Source organism: Saxophila tyrrhenica, assembly GCF_035928015.1.
Source record: "Saxophila tyrrhenica strain CCFEE 5935 chromosome Unknown scaffold_14, whole genome shotgun sequence".
Taxonomy (NCBI): Eukaryota; Fungi; Ascomycota; class Dothideomycetes; order Mycosphaerellales; family Extremaceae; genus Saxophila; species Saxophila tyrrhenica.
In genome coordinates, this window is record NW_027041746.1 from 412,083 (window position 1) to 431,395 (window position 19,313).

Here is a 19,313-nt window from a genome sequence, read left to right on the forward strand (position 1 = left end):
TGCATGAGGAAGATTCGTGGAGGGAGCGTGCCATGGGCCGTGGTCTATGGTCCTTTGAGCGTGTCGCATCTTTCGATAAGTTGGGAGCTTTCTCTCCGCAAGCGCAGGCCGCTGCTCGGCCGGCATGTCTTCTGGTGGTTTCTCCGCGCCATATTGACGAGATGCGTAGTTCGCAATTGGCGGCGACTGCAAACGGAAGGGTTCTTCAGACGCTCTTCGATAAGGAAGGTCTCTTGAAAGACCTGGCTTCAATCTTGAATTCATCTGCGCTCATAGCTTTTCGCGTACGATGGATCTCGTCGTGGAGTCCTTGATCTCCTTCCGCCGCAGTGTTGTTATTGTTGTTGTCTCCTTGTTCTTTACCGTGGTAGATCAACCAGCTAGTACCAATGTCCGAGACGCTCCGTATGGGCGGGGTTCCAAAATCCCATGCGGCGGACTCCCCAATCACATCCGGCCGGTGCTCCCGAGCAAATTCCAAGATCCACCGTGCATCGTCACTTCGCCCTGCCCTGTTAAGCAGCTGTGAAGAAAGGACAAAGCTGTAGAACAACAAAGTCATCTCGCTTCTTGTTTCGGACGCGAGTATTAGTCCGATGAAACTAGTCATGGCAGATGTGTTCCGAAACCCTCTGAGGAATTCAAGCAGTGGAGCTCCGCTTGGGTTTGTTGGGTGGCTCAGCATGAGACAGCACTTGGACCACTGGATATCTTCTGGGAAGCCATGTCTCTAGAGAGGGATGGTACGAAAGTACGAGTCGAATTGCCAAGGCTTGACAGAACTGCGCACTTCTGAATGTGGTATTTTGTCGAGCCATTTGGCTGTCGCCGGAAAAGGAAACCATCCTCGAGTCTCGCTGACGAAGCGACACATCTTCAGAAACGGATTATATGAAGCCTAGAGCAGGAGTATGACTGTTAGTCAAGTGGCACTGCGTATGACCAACAGTCGAATTATTACGAACCTCCATAGAATTCCATCTTGGTGACCAGAACGCTTGAGCTTCTGTTCCAAGTCAGCAATCCCAATACTGCTTTCCCAGATTATACGGGATGAACCGTACTGATATATCATTAGCATACACTACAATTGGCAGACCAGCATCGCGAACTTACCCGACTAGGGAACGAAGCAGGCAGCTCTTGGTGTAGCTCTCTTTCTTGTCCATTCTTCGATTCCCATTGCGAATGTGATTGTCGACCATCCCTGTCCTTTGGTCAGTCAAGGTTCAGCATCAACAAGCCGCGACTCCTGCCCGAGTCCTCACATTACCAGACAAACTTCTCAGCCTCTGGACCTTCACCGACAAGACAGAACACCATGCTGGCAAGTAAAATAGGCTGTTGATGGTGTTCGAGTTGGTCATAGATCTTAGAGCGAATCAGCCATCTCATGGATCTCGTACCCGGCTTGTCTTCCTCGTAGCGATGTCGTATTTCCTGGGGAGATCTATGCTTGGAATGTGACCTCGCAATGTAGAGCTGCAATGATAGCGCCGCTATTTCGAGCGGAACGTTGACATCATCAAAGCATGACAACGGATCCGTCTGTAAGCGCTGGGGAAGTTGTGTCACACTTTTGCGAGGCTGGTCAGAAACCAGGTAGTGACACGGGCGGAATGGAGTCGGTCTGCATGGATATGTGAGGTAGCTGAAACAGTCAGCGACTTCGATCTGTTAAAGAGCATCAATCAAATGTCTTACTATTCACGAAAGTTATCTCTGCTGACGGGTCCTTTGAATGTCGGATGACGGAGCGAGCGTCAAAAGGTGTGTTGCGCGTGTGGTCCGCGAGACGACAGAGGACCAGTGCCAGCTCTGGAGAAGATGCGGATCATCGCCGTGGCCATGGCCATTCACAATGCATCCAATCTCACATTACAATATATTGGCGGCTCTTAAGCCTGAGAGTAAAGAAGGAGGCGGTCGACTTGAGCGTCTTGTGTAACGCGAGGTGGAAAAGTGGAGTCGTCCCGTGACTGCTCTTGGCGCGAGTGGCTTGAGATCGTCGTGAACAACATCTCGACTTTGGGATGGCGAAAGACATGAACGATGTTTGTTTCTAGCTGTTCACGGCTGACCGATCTAATCAGAACATCAAGGACATGCATGACCCGCAATTTCAGCGAGGTCTATAGCCCGAACCAACCTTGAGATGACTTTGCTCTTCGGTCGGTTCCAGGGGACTGTGGGCATGGCCTCATTGCTTGTGGAAAAGGGCGACAGGGTGATGTGCCTAGCTGATGAACAAGATGTGGTGGCTGATGCAAGTGAGTGTGTTGCCGAGAACTCCAGGTCATATGAAGACGTCCTTCCTGCCTTGGGTGACTAGCTAACATTTAGCAGCCCCATATCCACATAAGGGAGAGTCTCGGTCAATGCCTCGCAACGCATCAAAGCCGGACTTCCTGGTAAGTATTGAGTGCTGATCAGTACCTTACCGTACTCACAATTCACTGATCAAGACAGCAGTAGAGCGCCGCCGCGCCTTCCCCCACCACCAACCCGCCTGCTGGAGGATTTGACGATCACGTGATAATGTTTATCGGTTCGCTTCGGGCCTAGCGCCGCGCGCTCATCCTCTGAACAACAACCCACACGACTTCTCTTCCTCCCACACCATCGACCACGCCAACCACCGATCGCATTCAGACCGCAAACAGCTGATCAATAGCCAACACAGACCAACACATCCTATCCGAAATGGCTGGCGGAAAAGGTGCGCATCTGCACACACACACGTCGGCGCAAGAGACACCTTCTGACACATCACAGGCAAGACCGGTGGCAAGACGGGAGGAAAAGCAGGCGCCGATACGTCAGGAAAGTCGCAGAAATCGCACTCCGCGAAAGCCGGTCTCCAGGTGCGTCGTGTACCATTTTGAAGCGGGGTTTCACATCTGCGGAAGCCTGGCGCGTCGCAACGCACATTCCACGCTCAAATCGCACACGACTAACTTGCACTTGACTCACAGTTCCCCTGCGGCCGCGTCAAGCGGTTCCTCAAATCGCAAACCCAGAACAAAATGCGCGTCGGCGCCAAAGCCGCCGTCTACGTCACCGCCGTCCTCGAATACCTGACTGCCGAAGTCCTCGAACTCGCCGGCAATGCCGCAAAGGACCTCAAAGTCAAGCGCATCACGCCCCGCCACTTGCAGCTCGCGATCCGAGGAGATGAAGAGCTGGACACGCTGATCCGGGCGACGATCGCATTTGGTGGTGTGCTGCCGCATATCAACCGCGCGCTGCTGTTGAAGGTGGAGCAGAAGAAGGGCAAGAAGGTGGATGCGTGATTGGAATGAGATGGGCAAGGTGTTCTGATGATTTTTACCTCTGTGGTCTAAGGTACGGGCTAGGGAGGGGATTGGTGGGTCTTTTGGCGCATTGGTGGTGGTGATACCATTCAAATTCTTTGTGCCAGTAGAAGAATATGAGCTGTGTGATGAGCATGACCTCCTCCGACGTCACAAAATTTTCTCAGCCAGTGTCTCGGTAGGTCCGCCCAGTGGTCCGCTTTTCGAGATCACCAACGCTTGCCTAAATCGCTGAAATCGAGTCACATTGTCCGCCTTCGAAGATCTCGCTCGGGCCATCATTGCCTCGCACAGCACACTTTTACTGTTCGAATACGCTATCCCACCCCTCCCGACCACCCCTCCAAGCCTCCCAACTCCCCAACCACCGCCACCCCCTCGCCGCCCCCTCCAGCTCCTTCAACGCCTCATCCACCTTGCCCTCCCCCTTCCTCCCTTCAAACTCCACAAGGAAAATATAATGCCACGCCGCCTCTCCGCTCGGCCGGGTATTGATACTCGTCAGATTGATGCCGTGGTTGTTGAAAGCGCCCAAACTGCGCTGGAGAGCTCCGGGGATGGTGTGCGAGACTGTGAAGGAGAGGAGGGATTTGTATGCTGGTGCTGGCGATGCTTCTTCGGGTGGGGGTTGGGTTTGAGGGTCGGATTGGGACGTTTGTGGTGTTGATCGTTGCCTTGGTGGCGGAGAGACAGCGTCCCGCCGTTGCAGGATGAAGAAGCGCGTGCTATTGCCCTCAAAGTCTTCAATACTGTCTGCCAAGACGCTGAGGGAGCTCATCTCGGCCGCGAGTTTGCTTGAGATGGCTGCGGTCGTGCCGGTGGTGTCTTCCGCGACGAGCTCGGCGGCTCTGCTGGTGGAGGAGGCGTCGATTTGTTCGATGCCTTTGAGGTGGGTGGAGAGGAAGCGCTTGCATTGGCCCCAGGCTTGGGGGTGGGAGTAGAGCTTCTTGATGTGTGAGAGGTCGTGCGTGGGCCGTACGTGAGGTTGCTGAGACTCAGTGGGCTCCTTCTCCAAGAGGCCAGTAGCGTCATGACTGCCGCTCACCGACTGTGCCTGCGTCCCTCCCCCTTCCCCCCCGGAGACACGCCCCACCAGACAATGATGAACCGGTAGGTAAATCTCCCCCGTCACCACCACGTCGCCACACAACCCCTGGATGTCGGCCAGCAGATCCAGGGTGAATACGACAGCTCCATTTGACGAGTTCTCGAACGGCACAACGCTGTAGGAGGCCTTGTCGTTCTGTACGGCTGCGAAGCAGTCTGCGATTGACATGAGAGGGGTGAGTGTATGGCTCTCGGGCGGGAAGACGGACTGCGCGGCCTGTAGCATTGTGGTTAGTGCCTTGAGGTCTGTTTCGTTCTGGGAGAAGGAATCATAGATTCGCGTCTTCTCCGCCCAACGAGCCAGTGCCATGGTTTCTTAGGCCAGCCGACGACAGCGCGCTTATTGTGTGAAACTAGGAGATACTGCGTAAGTGAGCGACTTACCTGGTGCGTGTACGACGCCCTAGGGCCCAGGAAGGCGACGACAGGCTGTTTTTTGTCCATGGCGAGGTTGCGGTTGTGGTGGGCAGGTTATTGCAGCTGGCACTACTTGATGTTTTGGAGAAGGGCTTTGGTCATTAAGAACTTTGGCGTAAATGTCTTCAAAATCTCACTGGGTGTCGATATCGTGGTGTGGCGCATGCAGTGTCTCCGTTGATGGTGGATATGCCTGGGTTTAGAAGAGTTGAGTTGAGACCTGAGGTGGACGTGGAAGACACACAAAGTAGTCAATTGGAGTTTGAATCGAATACGATTCTTGGTCTCTCAGTCTCAGACACAAAGGTTTACCATTTGGTGAGTAGAACGTGAAGGAGACCATGGCACTGGAGTGAAGCGCAAAAATCAAATCACTGCATCGGGAAGGAGTGGACTGCCAGTCGTTTCCTTCACTCCCGTCACTCTTTCACCTTGAGACCTATACCAAGAAATTTTAAGAAAGTGTGGTAGTGGCAATATACACATATACAACTAGCCACACCTACACACCCCTAAAACCCCAACCGCTCCCTCGGTATACAATTAAACGCCGTACTAACCAACGCCAACACCGTCGAAACGACAATCAACCCCCAATCCACCCCCTTCTGCCACCTTCCCATCTCCTTGCCAAAAAGCTTCAAATGGAACCCACAAGGCAGAATAATACAAATCGTAAAACACGCCACTGCGCCCATGAGCGACATGATGCGGTCGAAATCCGGTACCAGAATGGCGAGGATGACGAAGACGGCCACGCAGACGATTCGCACGGCGATTTTCATGATCCCCCGCGTCAGGCCCGAGAGGCCGGTCATGGGTTCCGTGGCGGCCATGGCGCGGGCGTCGAGGCCGAGGGCAAGTTCGAGGGTACTCACAATCGGGCGGGCGTTGAGCGGGACTTTGGTGAGGGGGATGATGGCGATACAGACGACGACGAAGACGGAGATCCATTTCGGGTAGCCGTGGGTGGTGACGACGTTCTTGGTGACTTCGTCCCGCACGGTGTCGCCGAACATTAGGAGTCCGACGACGGCCATCAGCACGTCCAGGAGGAAGGTGAAGGCGTAGGTGACGTTGACGGCTTTGCGGTATTTGTAGGGGTGGCGCATGTCGCGGTAGATGTTTGGGAAGACGCTGTGGCCGCCCCAGGGACTCATTAGCAGGCCGAAGGCGATGGGGAGGGTGGCCCAGTTGGCGGGGAAGAAGTAGGTGGTTGCTGGTTCGCGGAGGGAGCCAGGAGAGTGGGGTTTGAGCAGACCGTCGACGAAGACAGATAGGACGATGCCGAAGCAAGAGAGGATGCCGAGGATGCTGGTGAAAGAGAGGAGGCGGAGCGGCACGAAGGATAAGGGAGTAAGGAGGATGCCGCAGACGACCTTCCAGGCGACAACGCCGTAGCCGGGTACGAGAGCATCGAGGGAGTCGGCGAAAAGGACGACCAGGGCCACGCAGGCGCCCAGGAGCTCGACTGTGAAGAGGATGGAAGTTACGATGCGGGCGGAGTGGCCGAAGGAGACGTAGGCGAGGTCGGCGAAGGTGATGATGCTGTTGTCGACGTCGGCGCATTTGGCGAGGATCTTGGCGGTGTAAGAAGTGGAGATGGCGGAGAAGGTGAAGAAGAGTAGTCCTGGGATCCAGCCAGCGTAGCGCATTGCCAGTGGAAGGGCAAGGAGGCCGACGCCGATCAAAACGTTGACGGAGTTGAAGATGGTCTGTGGCAGGGTGGATTGGCCGACTACCACGTTCACGACTTGACCGTCACTTTCTTGTATTTGCTTCACGAGCAGAGGTTCCCGTTCCTTGTCCGGTTCCGAAGTGCCGGTCATCTGCTGCTGGCGAAACAGTCGTCCTGCGTGCCGCATAGAGGGTTCGTTGACTCGAGAAGTAAGAGAGCTCCATGTGCTGCCATATGAGCCGCCAAACGGCGAGGCAAGCTGGGGTTCAATCGCGAGGATGCTGTCGCCCCGCGGTCTCGAAAGCCGTTCTCGTAGCAGAGGCGACTGCTCGCTGGCTCTAGCAGGTTCGTGAGATGGCGACCTTCCCGGTACCGGTGTTGTATCTTCCTCCTCCTCCTCCTCCTCCTCCTCCTCCTCTTCAAGCGCATCATCCGGTGCTCTACTCTCTCCCTTCGCAAGCTGCTCCCTCAGTAGAGATCTCTGAGCCATAGGCGACGAATCTATGCTCCCTCTCTGATATGGCGTCTGTTCTCCTTCCTCCTCCTCATCCTCCTCATCCTCCTCTGGCACTCGAAAGCTATGCCTCACAGGCACTACCTCGAAGAAACCAGCCGCTCTCTGCCATGATCGTGCAAAGTTGTCGAACGAGTTCGGCCCGCCTGCTGACCGCAAAGCATGTACTCGTTCAGCCAATGACGACCTCCGTCTCCGTAAGTTCTGGTGCCCGTCTCCATATTCTGCGTCGTCTGGTCGGAGATGGTCTTGGCTGTGATGATGCCCGCTGTCCTGGTTCCATGTTATGCTGGCTCTGCTGTCCGATGAGTCTCGTGGCCCGCTGCCGGCCCAGCTGGACGGCATTGTCACGCGTTGTTGGGAGCCCATGATGTATAGATTTTTGATTATTGCGTGCCCTTCATAAGCACTACCAGACAGTCAAACGGGCTTCGAAAGTCGAGCACTTGCTTCGGGCAAGCCGGATTGTGGCAGGCGGGACACCGGGAGTGTTGCAAGAACAGAACGCTCGAAAACAACAGAAATAGCAGACCAGGGTATGTACACAACAGCCTAGGGTTGAGTAAGGCAATGAAGTAAAGTAGTTGAATGCTTATCTGAATGAATTTTCCCGACGTCAATCAATATTCGAGGTATCTCTCAATGCTCGCTAGCTCCAGCTGCGGGACCGATCCTAGCCGGGATGTTGATGGGGCGCGGCACTTCTCCGGTACACTATGTTCAAGATAGGAGTGTGCGATCTGTGAGGGTTGATAGCAATGCGATGTAGAGTTCTTATGTGTTGTATTCATCGTTCCGAAAGGTATGGAGGTAGGAGGAGAAATAATAGAGCGAGTCATGCATTCGTCTTGGCATACGGTGCAGCGGCAGCAAGGGTCGAGCGTGGCTACTGTGTGGGGCGAGGATTTTCAACCTGAACCGCTCCGACACTTCTTCCACCACTCTACACACCCAGCTCGAGACGAACGTACAGTGAAAGCTGTACCGGTGTCGAGCAGAAGACACCCCAGTGTGAGTCAAGGTATGTCCGTGAATCACTGCGCTGTCGAGGTGGCAAACACCGCCTCTACAGCAACTTCCCACCGGCTGAAGTGTCCCGCAATCTCTGACAACCTCACCTCTTCAACAGCCCTGAGCGCCCCTTCGCTCCCCTACCGCAACCATGTCGCAACCACAAGCCAACGAGGCCGAGAAGAACATTGAGATATGGAAGGTCAAGAAGTTGATCAAGCGCCTGGAAGCCGCCCGCGGCAACGGTACCTCCATGATCAGCTTGATCATCCCGCCCAAGGACCAGGTCTCGCGAGCGGCGAAGATGTTGGCTGAAGAGTTCGGTACCGCGTCCAACATCAAGTCGCGTGTCAACCGTCTCTCCGTGCTCTCGGCCATTACGTCCACGCAGCAGAGGCTGAAGCTGTACAGCAAGGTCCCACCCAACGGCTTGGTCGTCTACTGTGGTGAAATCATCACGTCCGAAGGAAAGGAGAGGAAGATCAACATCGACTTCGAACCGTTCAAGCCGATCAATACCTCGCTGTACCTCTGTGACAACAAGTTCCACACCGAGGCACTGAGCGAGCTGCTGGAGTCTGACCAGAAGTTCGGCTTCATTATCATGGACGGGAATGGAGCTCTCTTCGGTACGCTCTCGGGCAACACCAGAGATGTCGTCCACAAGTTCAGCGTCGATCTGCCGAAGAAGCACGGCCGTGGTGGTCAGTCTGCTCTGCGTTTCGCTCGTCTCCGTGAGGAGAAACGCCACAACTACGTCCGCAAAGTGGCCGAACTCGCAGTGCAGAACTTCATCACCAATGACAAGGTCAACGTCGCTGGTCTGATTCTGGCTGGATCTGCCGACTTCAAGAACGATCTGAACCAGTCTGACATGTTTGACCAGCGCCTCGTCAACAAGGTCATCAAAATTGTGGACGTCAGCTACGGTGGCGAGAACGGCTTCAACCAGGCCATCGAACTCGCTTCCGAGACTCTTTCCAACGTCAAGTTCATCCAGGAGAAAAAGCTCATTAACAAGTACTTTGACGAAATCAGCCAGGACACTGGAAAGGTCTGCTATGGCATTGAAGATACTCTCAAGGCCCTCGAAGCCGGTGCAGCTGAGACTCTGATCGTCTACGAGAACTTGGAGATGACGCGCTGGGAGCTGAAGAACAGCGCAGGCAGCCAAGTGCTTCTGCACACGAACAAGACCCAGGAGCTGGACCGCAGCAACTTCATGGACAAAGAGACTGGCCAAGAGATGGAAGTGGTCGACCAGCAGCCATTCCTGGAGTGGCTGGCTGAGAAGTACCGCGACTTTGGTGCCACGCTGGAGTTCGTTTCCGATCGGTCTTCGGAGGGCAACCAGTTTGTGCGAGGCTTTGGTGGCATCGGCGCGATCATGCGCTACAAGCTCAACTTTGAGCAGTTGGCTGATCTTGATGACGAGGATGAGTTCTACGATGGTAAATGATTGCTCCCATCGCAAGATCATTGACATGACACTGACCTTTTACAGATTGACAATATAGTACCCTCGCAGTGAGCGAGGCGCCGGCAGCAGTCCACACTCCGCCGAGTGGGACGCCGATGCCTCGCCCGCAGCAGGGTGACGAAAACCCCGCTGCCGCTGCGACTGCCTCCGCGGTGAAGAACGAGGCAGAAACGAACGGAGTGGCGGAGATGCTGGCCAAGACGCATCTTCTCACCAAGAACGGCAAGACGCCGGTGATCAATGCTGGCTCTTTGAAGGCGATTGTGGAGACGAATAAGCCGAAGGTATGTTTCACTTTTTCTTTCCAGTGAGTCGGCAGTGAGTTGGCAGCAAGTTGGCAGTGGCTAAGGCAAGGAGGACAGGTCACATCGCCTCTCCGCACGTGCGCGACGCCCGGCGGCTCCGTCACGCATGCTTCGGCTGACGCTGATATGGACAAGATCAGTGGCTTGGTCGGGGGGATCAAGACCTAAGAAGTGAGGCTGAGACCCAGGGATGCTTAGTCGCGACTCTGCTAGGTCGACGTGAGAGCGGTGGCTGAGGGGATGAGGCATGCTTCAACAGAATGAGTACACGGCAGAAACGACGACGTGAGACGAATGTCTCCCTGCGAAGTTCGTAGGACAATAGCTTCATACCAACTACGTTCAATCCTTGACCACCCCATCCAACGTTCGTGCGCCAGTACCAGCCGGCGACGGTGACACTGTGCAGCAAAATCCCAGCAGACTCAAATGGGGAGTATCTAAAATTCTAGGAGCCCAAACTCTACCAACACAAAACACGAAGCAAACGAAACCATCCACCGCCCTCACCCATCTATCCTTCCACTCAAATATACCGCATCCTCTTCGCCACCAACACGCAACTAACAGTAAACGCCAAAATCACCCCGACAATCCCAAACCACCACCCCAACCCGCTCGCCCCCTCCCCAGGCACATGCACGTTCATACCAAACAAGCCCGCGATCAAATTCAACGGCACGAGAATCGTCGCGAAGACCGTAATCTTGCCTAATAACTCATTCCCCCGCGTCCCTTGCTCGATGTGAGAAAGCGAGATCTGGGAGAGGTGGTTCCCGTGGCTGCGCGAGAGCATTTTCTCGTAGTGCCCTAGGTTCGACATCATGGTCACCACGTGGTCCTGCACGTCGGAGAGGTACAAGCCGACGTCGCCTCTGGGGGCGACGGAGTACGCTTCGTTGCATTTCTTCGCGAAGCCGCGGATGACGTCTGCTTTGCCGCCGAGAAGGCGGATCATGGCCATGACCTTCTTGCGACACTCGCCGATTTGCTTGAGGATGGCCCGGGAGTCCTCGAAGCGGGCCGTGAAGACCGAGTCTTCAATGGTATCGGTCTCGCGTTCGAGATCGCGGAGCTCGGGGGCGAAGGCGTCGACGATCTCGTCGATAAAGGCGTAGCAGATCCAGTCCGCGCTCAAGTTGACGTAATCGCGCAACCGACCGATACGTTTCCGGACGTGCGCGGCGTGCGGGTTCTGGCAGAAGGAGAAGGTGAGGAGGCCCTCGCGGAAGACGACGGCGTAGATGTTGATGGGCTCGAGGTAGTCTTCGCTGTCCTTGTCGATGGCGTTGAAGGAGCGGAAGCAGAGGAAGTAGTAGCTGCGGAAGAGCTCCACTTTCTCGCGCGTTTCTTGGGTGGTGATGTCTTCACGCGTAAGAGGATGGACGCGGAAGGCGCCGCAGATGGTGAAGATTTCCTCCTCGGATGGGTTGAGCATGTCGAGCCACCAGACGCCGCCTTCTGGGCCAAGCTCGAAGAGGTCGCGGAAGGTCTCGCCGGGCATGAGCAGACCGCCGAGCTCTGGCGCGTGAATGGTTTCATCGATCTCGGAGGAGAAGAAGGTGAAACGGTTTTGCATCTCGCCAGCGGTTTGCGCGTTCGTAAGCTCTTCTTCTTCAGACTCCAGCTCGGCCTTCTTCTCCTCGTCAACCTCATCATCCCTGGCATATTTCGCAATGCCATCAACCGGGACGTTGTGAGCGCCCTCGTTCTTGCGCAGATCCTGGAACACCTTCTGCTGGTGGGCAGTCTGGCTTCCGAAGTAGCTCTGTGCGAATGGATGCGCCACTGGGGTCTTGGTGTGAGTCTGTGCAACAAACTCCTCCAGGTCCTCGAAGTCGATGGTGTAGGTGTTTGGGGGGTCTTCTGGTGGGAAGCATACGTCTTCCTGAACCGAGCTACGGATGGAAGCTGCATCGGTCCTCCCACCTGCAGTGCCATTCTCCTCACCAAACGTGGGTCGACGCTTTGGGCGTGTCAAATTGGAGGCTGAGCGGTTCAACGACACGTTGTCCAGTGAAGGTACCTTGCTGTTCGCGGTTCCAGCTCTGCCGCGCGGTCGTGGTGGTGGCGGATGAGCGAATGCATCGACAGAGTTCGGCGGCGACGTGCTACGGTCGCTGGAGTTGTCGCGCGTCTCGTGTCCGTTCTCCTTTTGCCTGTTGTGGATGGCCCGTCTGAAAGTAGTCCGGCGCGCAGCAACAGGGCTGCTAGATCCCCGCCGCTCTCTGTGCCAGTCCTCGTCGGCGGACCTCTTCGATGCGTTCGATCGCACGGATCTGTTGCTCCTACCGCTCTTGACGCTCCTGTTGTCGTCTACGGCATGCTCGAAGTCCCGAGCGATGGAGCTGTAGTGCGACATCTGCGGCAGTTCCAGCTGGTCCATGGTGGGCCTCGAAGACTGGCCGGCCAGCTCAGGGCTTGCATGCGGTCTTTCAGCACTCGCGATGCTGGCAAGCGTACCACGGCGCCTGCCATGGTATGGCTCAGTGACAGTAGGCAGGCTCTCTGGCTGATTGCGGTGGTCGTCGAGATCAGGCTCAGGGGTGCTGTACCTGGTCTGCGACCGTCCGGAGCGCGGAGTGTATGCCATCGCGAGCGTTTCTCTTTCGTCTTCTTTACGATTCCTATTCTTGCCTCCTCAAGTGGCAACCCTTTCTATCCTCTGTATCGTCGTCCTCGGGGAAGCGAATTTCCACCCCCTTAAGCACACTCTATAAGCGCCAGCAATTTAACCCATCAGGCTCTAAGTCTATAAATCGTGCGCTTCCAATGTCTGAAAGCCCCTTGTACGCGCGGTCGGTGAAGTTATGGCGGCTGCTTGATGTCGCCTCCGCACACGAACCAGAATGGTCCGAGGAGAGGGCGGATATGGGAGAACTGGAGATCCTGGAGTCCCGCCAACTTGATGGTATTGGAGTCTAAGCCGTCGCGTGGACGGTCGTTGTAGAGGGGATGGTTGTCGCGAGAGTGCGAAAATGCCTCAAGCACAGCCAGAGTTGTTGTCGTCGGTGATGGTGAGGTGTCTATTGGCTGCTGGTGGTGGGCCAGCGAGTGTTGTTCGTGATGTTGGACGGTGAGTCAAAACATTGCAGATGTCGTATATGAGCCTTGAGTGGGTGTATTGGATGAGGTGTAACCAGGCGGTTGGTGAAGGGTTGAGGAAGTTGGCGAAGGGGAAGAATCTGATGTAAACTTTCTAGGAGCGCGGACCACCGACGTGTCTGCTTTGGGTAAGCGCAAGTGAAGTGAATCAAGGAAGTCGGTCGTCGGGAGTCTTGGAGATCGCGGTCTTCGTATACGAGAATCGAATGAAGTGTTGAGTCACCGTCAGACTTCTTTACGAGCCTTGGGGAGGACGAACATGTGACACTGCATTGCGCGGCGATAATCCTGGGCAAGCCTCTGCAGCCTCGCAGGAAACAAGCATTGCTCACATGCCACCAGCCCGATTGGGGTAGATTGGCTGCAAGCCTCAAGACCAGATATACGTAGCTACATGTACCGTACCCCCAACCAGCTGTTGAACGAACCAACCTCACGCACCATGGACGACCTCCTAGAACAAGCGCGTACCATCTACGAAGGCGAAATCGTACCTCATCCCTTCCTCCTGCCCTCCCACCATCCTCTCACTAACCTCCGCATGTTACAGGACTTCAAAGGCCAACGCCTTGCCGAAACCCTTTCCACCACCCTCCTCTCCCTCTCCGGCCTCCTCGCCTTCATCGTCGGCTTCGTCACCCAGAACATCTACCAGACACTCTACATTGGGCTGGGAGGAACCGCGCTGACGTTTCTGGTGGTGGTACCGCCGTGGCCGTTCTTCAACAAGGATCCGTTGCCGTGGTTGCCGGCGAGGACGGGGAGGGGGGCGTGGGCGCAGGGGATTACTGTGGAGGGGAGCTGATGGGGTGGGTGGGCAACGCGGTTTCGGAGTAAAGAATGGAGATGACATGTGTTTGGAGCTTTCATTTTGAGGGCTAGCGCAACGTCTATGCTGGTGCAGACGGTGCTGTGAACCGCTAGCATTTGCCGAGAAGCACATAACGCCAGCCACGCCGAGCTTCGATGCCCATGCCTCATTCCTCTTGTGCGCCTTGATTCGTTCGTGCTTCCGTTGACCTTGTTCACCATGCTTGCAGTCGTGGCGCTCTTGCTTCTTCCCCTCCCCTCCTCTAGCGACCGTACTTCTGGAACTCCCAGTCCCGGTTGTCGAGCGGGCAGACCTGACGCGTCTTGAGCCAGCGCGAGATGCAATGGAAGTGGAAGGCGTGCTGCCACATATGTCAGCTTCTGCTCCAACTTTTCTGTGATGCAAGCACATACATTGCAGATCCCCCAAGCCACCGTACACTCCTCAGACGTCGCCGAAGCCTGGTTGGCCTGGCAGTCGATGCACAGGTCCATGATGTGGTTGCGGCAGATGGCGCAGTTGTCGACGACGATGTCCCACGCCCACAGCGCGACTGCGTTCCACTGTCCCTCACGTTAGCTTCTTCCTCCACCTCACATATGCCCGGTTGTATGTCGAAGCTCACCTTCTTCACCTCAAATCTAGGCTTCTTCTCCCCGCTGCTCTCAGCACCAGCTTTGCTGCCCTTGGCCGCTGGCGCAGCGTCCATCATCTCCACATCAGCCATGGCCTATGATTTCGCTACTGCTTTTGAAGCAGTATCGTGCTGCGCTCCCGGGAAGAGCAGTATTATCGCTTCTTCGATTGGCCTGTGGTACTCCACAGGTCCGGTGAGCTGGTCGAAGCGGATCCTTCCCTCGTGGTTAAGGAAGTGGTGATGATGTGAAGGTCGTGGTTGGCGGGGCTTTTTAAGGCGACAACCTAGAAGGATTGCAGGTCTAAGGTTCAAGATAGGTTTTACTTGGTCCCTGCTGCTGGTCGGTGACTCTCCGCGATGTATCTGGGAGTGTGAATTACTCGTGTCTCGATGTGTTGCAGCGAGTTGAATCGTAAAGAATGACAAAAGCTTCCTGCTTGAAGGTGCACGACGCTTATCGATTGTCGGATCGCGGCTGGTGCCTTGTTCCATCGCGAGCCGGAAGGTTGGCCGGACGCCACGATCTGGAAGCGGCGTGGTAAGCCAAGACCGCTATGAGCCAGCCGGCGCAAGCACTTGTCGACTCTCTCTTCCAACGCACCCACCTCAGACACGACCATTACCACAGCAAGACTTCGACGAGCTCTTGCATACTACATCTTCACCGTCACTATCAATCTCGCCGATGTCTACCTTCACTACCGCATTCACCACCAGCCTACGAACACCACAAAGACCGAAGAGGCGATACGCGCCTTCTCCAACGTAGCGATTCAACTGTCGCTTCCCTACCACCAGACTGCATAACGTTGAGGTCTCACTCAGCGATCATGGCCAGCATACCCGCCAGCTTCCCGGCCGAAAACGGTCAACCCGCATCACAAAACAAGAACCAGCAGCCTGCACAGCCTCCGGTCAATCAACCATCCAATCAACCGAGCAAAACCAAGCGCAACAAGCACAAGAAGAACCACTCTCAATCACTGCCGCAAATCGATGGAACAGTATCCGACTCAGTGACCAACCCGATGGCGAGTCCGCAGCCCAAGAAGAACAACAACAACAACAAACAAAGACACCAGAGTGTCGCAACTGGAGCACCGCCCATAGAGAACGGCAACGTCGGCAAAGGCAATGGAGCAAAGGCGAGACCTGTGTCAATGGGCAGCGGCATACTCCCAGCAACACCAGCGAAAGAGCAGGCGTATGCGGGACCAACGTTCCAAGCATCACCCGCACCGTCCTCGCTACCAGTACCGAAGTTCTTCTCCAGATCCGTGCCCAACGTAGCCGCGCAGCAACAATCTTTAGGAGCACGCATGGCTGGCGAAAAGACACCGGAGGCCGAAAGATCGTCGCCAGAAGCTGAGGTTGTTGCACCAGCTCCACCACGGGATGCACAGCTGTCGCCATTGGACCTGTTCTTCAAAGCGGACAAAGCGGAGCGAGAGCAGAGCCGCAGTGCGAGCCTGCGGTCTCCCGAGATGGCCGCGAGACGAGCTCCGCCAGCTACGGAGCCGAGGAATGCGTTCCAGCAGTCCGGCAAGAGCGTCTTCTTGCGGGAGATGGATGGCGATCTCGACATGCCCAGTCCAAAGACTGTGCCACGCAACGACCGTCCAGTCCCGCCACAACGCAGCTCTTCGTCCGGCAATGCTTCGCCTTCTCAGAACGACGGCGATCGAGACGCATACACCAAGTCGCTGAAGGATTTATTGTTTAACGTGAATGCTACTCCACCCCCTCCATCGCCGAGTAACGGCGCACCACGCGGCAACTCGAATCCACGAAATGCAGAGAGCCCCTACCAGACCCCGTCTCCCTTCCAGCGGCCGACTTCTGGTCCATCCACACCTGTTCCTTTAGCAGAGCAGCAGAACCACTACTCCCTGCATTACGGCAACCGCAACCTTTCCCCAATGTTCAAAGCGGCGCAGCACGACACCCCACCCCGCCCGTCGAGTCTTCGCCAGCAACAGCTCTCAGGCGAGCTCTCTCCTACAAGCCCCACCCACTCCCGCCAGCCACCACCTCAACTCGATCCGGATAGTTTCTCTCGCAACTATCTCGACCAGCACATCCGTGCTTCACAGCCCGCGACCATGCCGCCTTTACCACTACCTAATGGTACTAGTTCTTCGGTTCCTTCTGCGGGGCATGGCGTTCCAGCGACGGGCGCTTCTCCGCGTACTGGAAGTGGCTCTGGGGGCCAACAGGACATCAGGACGATGGAGGACGATTTACGCCGTATGTTGAAGCTTAATGTTTTGAGCAATTAGGATGGGGGCATCCAGACGGCATGGGTGTTTCGGAGGGTTGTTTGACTTTGATGTGCATAGCGAAGGCGCTTGTGGAGTTTTTGACGGGTTGGGACGGATGTCTACGGCGATGGGCATCTGCTGTCTGGGTTTGACGACTGGACGCTCTGGCAACGAGCGTGTGCTTGGGAGGGGATCCATGGCCTTGTGGCGGAAGTCGGGACGGCCTCTTGCTACGGCAAGTTGGGCTCGAAGATTATGAGGAGGGCCTGGAAGGCCGATGGAAAGGTAGATAGATGTCCAACTCTTGTCACTCCTTGCACTTCTGTCTTCTCTCATCTCGTCCTGGCAATACGCCGGATATAAAGGCCACTCGAAGCAATCTGGGGAAGCTGCATCTCCAATCTCCAACCCCACGTCAACCAGACAAAAAATCAACAGCCTTTCTCCTCTCCCTGCATTCTCACCTATTCATCCCTCTCCGCCTCCCCCGTTCCACAGCCATGGCGACGCCTACCCGCCTCCTCCGCCCCCAATGTCTCGCCTACACGCTCCTCCGCCCAGCCTACCAGCGATGGCAATCCACCTTCTCCCACCTCGAATCCGAACTGAAATCCCGCAAAATCTCCCCCATCTTCGACGACCTCACCCCGCAAACCTCCCACCGCCTGTCCATAACCCTGTCCGACTTCCTGCCGTCCTCCCACTCCCCACCCAGCATCCTGGCCCCAGCGAAACCAAACCCGCCTATGTTACCCCTCCCCCACCATCTAGTCTACTTCGAACCAACAAAGCGTTCGTCGGAAATGCTCCCCGACGGCACCAACCCGGACCAATCCCCCGGCGACCCTTTCGTCCGACGCATGTGGGCTGGTGGGCGCGTGCGGTATAACCACTCCAACCCCTTCGTGCTCGATGGGGGTAGGGGTGTATGTGCGGAGTTCATCCGCTCTGTTTCCGTGAAAGGGCGGGAGGGGGAGGAGAAGGTCTTTGTTTCCATTGAACGGCGGCAGGCCAAGGCTTCCGCGGAGGAGGTGGAGATGGCGGAGCAAGCACGGTTGGGGGAGGAAGGAGTGAAAGAGACGCTGGAGCATCGGGTGAGGCAGCGGTTGTGGCGGGATGGGGAGGAGGATTTCGGGGTCTGTTCGGTGGTGGAGACGAGGAACATTGTGTTTATGCGGGAGAGGAGTAAGGCTGAAGCGGAGGAGCAGACGAGACGGGCGAAGGGGAAGGAGCTGCGACCGCAACAGAAGGCGGATTGGAAACACACCATGGTCCCGGACGCGAAGCTACTCTTCCGCTTCTCAGCATTAACATTCAACGCGCACGCTATCCACCTCGATCCAGAGTACTGTCGCGAAGTCGAAGGCCACCGCACGCTTCTGTTCCACGGCCCGCTGAGTTACGTGTTCATGATCACGCTCCTACAACAGCGCTTACGAGAAGCGGGGGAAGAGGTGGTGAAGAGTGTGGAGTACCGAAATCTCGCGCCGCTGTACGCGCATGAGCCCGTGACGTTTTGTGGGACGAGGACGGGGGAGGGGCGGTGGGAGATTTGGACGGAGACGCCTGAGGGCGGGGTGGCGGTTAAGGGGAGTGTGGTTACTGAGGGCGGGAAGTAGTGGAGGTGTGGTTGCGGTGCGAGAGGTGGGGGAGGGTTCTGTGTATATATGTCCTACATCAACGCCACGTCTCCGTCGTCAGTCGCTGTCTCATTGTTAGCTATCCATGCTTTGCTGATGTTTGGCCTAGGTAGGGGTTACAGAGCGGTTGCCGTTGTCTATCGAATGGGACTCCGAACTGAGATATCGTCTCCTCGACTGCGCTCTCCGGTCAGCAACCTGGAACTCTTCATTCAGAACACTCCCGGTACCTGGGCCCTATGTCTAACATCCAGAGACTGAAAAAGGGTCGGTTATCGAGCTGACACTCGGTTTGGCAGTTTCAATACACCCCATCTTCACCCTCTCAGCGAACCTACCACCCGTGGGCTACCAGCTGCTGTGTCCAGCAGATAGTGCCCAGTTTGCGAAGGAGGTCAAAGACCATGTCATGGCTACTATTGGAAGCTAGTCTCTCGAGTGTTCTCATCTACAGGGCCATGACGTCCAGCAGATGGTATCATCCCGGAATCGTCTTACCAAAGCGTCTCGACCGTCCCATCGGGTAGCGATACCCGCTGCAGAAACGACTGTAATCTTCAACAGATGATCGCTATTGCTTGCTGGTCATCGGGAAGTCAGGCTTCGAGCAATAAGAGTATATCGGGCGGTGGCTTCGCGGGCTGATGGCATTCCCTCGAGCCCTGCACAGAGCATAGTTGGTTCTTCGAGGTCTCCCTCCCCTCCATCGACCGCTTCGAACCCGTCTTCCCCCAACGCCGTCTCTGATCGCGCAGGGCACCTGCCTGCAGACAGACGTACGTCTCGGGCACCCCGCCACAGCACGTCTCGGACACCCCGTCAGTTCACGTCTACTGCGGTTCCATGCATGCGGCGACGGCCTGCCCGCGTCCCCAGACGTCACGCTAACCGGTCGAGAAGAACTCATCGAAACGCCGCAACCTGGCTCTCGTCTGCAGCGGCTGGGACTGCTTCTCCATCACCCCGCCCGCACCGCACAGACACCCAGGGGTGGGAGGATGTGGGATGTCATGGGGGACGGGGGATGTTGGAG

The 19,313-nt window shown here is 56.1% G+C and overlaps 9 protein-coding genes across 9 annotated transcripts; 5 read left to right on the top strand and 4 right to left on the bottom strand.

Annotated features, from left to right (window-relative positions):
• Positions 1-2,155: 2,155 nt before the first annotated feature.
• On the top strand, positions 2,156-2,565 carry LTR77_008475 (uncharacterized protein; the record flags this gene model as incomplete). Its single annotated transcript, XM_064805707.1, has 3 exons — positions 2,156-2,270; positions 2,347-2,411; positions 2,476-2,565. 3 exons carry the CDS (start codon positions 2,156-2,158, stop codon positions 2,563-2,565), a joined length of 270 nt encoding a protein of 89 aa, XP_064656167.1.
• Positions 2,566-2,703: 138 nt separating this feature from the next.
• Positions 2,704-3,293, top strand: HTZ1 (histone H2A.Z; the record flags this gene model as incomplete). The annotated part of the gene is made up of 3 exons (XM_064805708.1): positions 2,704-2,719; positions 2,776-2,864; positions 2,976-3,293. 3 exons carry the CDS (start codon positions 2,704-2,706, stop codon positions 3,291-3,293), a joined length of 423 nt encoding a protein of 140 aa, XP_064656168.1.
• A 322-nt stretch (positions 3,294-3,615) lies between these two features.
• PHA2 (prephenate dehydratase) lies at positions 3,616-4,865 on the bottom strand (the record flags this gene model as incomplete). The annotated part of the gene is made up of 2 exons (XM_064805709.1): positions 3,616-4,638; positions 4,806-4,865. 2 exons carry the CDS (start codon positions 4,863-4,865, stop codon positions 3,616-3,618), a joined length of 1,083 nt encoding a protein of 360 aa, XP_064656169.1.
• A 485-nt stretch (positions 4,866-5,350) lies between these two features.
• On the bottom strand, positions 5,351-7,399 carry LTR77_008478 (uncharacterized protein; the record flags this gene model as incomplete). Its single annotated transcript, XM_064805710.1, has 1 exon — positions 5,351-7,399. The coding sequence occupies one exon, from the start codon at positions 7,397-7,399 to the stop codon at positions 5,351-5,353; it is 2,049 nt and encodes a 682-aa protein (XP_064656170.1).
• Positions 7,400-8,192: 793 nt separating this feature from the next.
• ERF1 (translation termination factor eRF1) lies at positions 8,193-9,994 on the top strand (the record flags this gene model as incomplete). Its single annotated transcript, XM_064805711.1, has 3 exons — positions 8,193-9,492; positions 9,570-9,805; positions 9,884-9,994. 3 exons carry the CDS (start codon positions 8,193-8,195, stop codon positions 9,992-9,994), a joined length of 1,647 nt encoding a protein of 548 aa, XP_064656171.1.
• A 174-nt stretch (positions 9,995-10,168) lies between these two features.
• On the bottom strand, positions 10,169-12,419 carry LTR77_008480 (uncharacterized protein; the record flags this gene model as incomplete). Its single annotated transcript, XM_064805712.1, has 2 exons — positions 10,169-10,227; positions 10,478-12,419. The coding sequence occupies 2 exons, from the start codon at positions 12,417-12,419 to the stop codon at positions 10,169-10,171; spliced, it is 2,001 nt and encodes a 666-aa protein (XP_064656172.1).
• Positions 12,420-13,475: 1,056 nt separating this feature from the next.
• On the bottom strand, positions 13,476-14,469 carry HRT1 (RING-box protein hrt1; the record flags this gene model as incomplete). Its single annotated transcript, XM_064805713.1, has 3 exons — positions 13,476-13,601; positions 13,622-14,305; positions 14,368-14,469. The coding sequence occupies 3 exons, from the start codon at positions 14,467-14,469 to the stop codon at positions 13,476-13,478; spliced, it is 912 nt and encodes a 303-aa protein (XP_064656173.1).
• Positions 14,470-15,209: 740 nt separating this feature from the next.
• LTR77_008482 (uncharacterized protein) lies at positions 15,210-16,792 on the top strand (the record flags this gene model as incomplete). The annotated part of the gene is made up of 2 exons (XM_064805714.1): positions 15,210-16,626; positions 16,719-16,792. 2 exons carry the CDS (start codon positions 15,210-15,212, stop codon positions 16,790-16,792), a joined length of 1,491 nt encoding a protein of 496 aa, XP_064656174.1.
• Positions 16,793-17,140: 348 nt separating this feature from the next.
• Positions 17,141-18,259, top strand: LTR77_008483 (uncharacterized protein; the record flags this gene model as incomplete). The annotated part of the gene is made up of 1 exon (XM_064805715.1): positions 17,141-18,259. The coding sequence occupies one exon, from the start codon at positions 17,141-17,143 to the stop codon at positions 18,257-18,259; it is 1,119 nt and encodes a 372-aa protein (XP_064656175.1).
• Between the last annotated feature and the right edge of the window lie 1,054 nt (positions 18,260-19,313).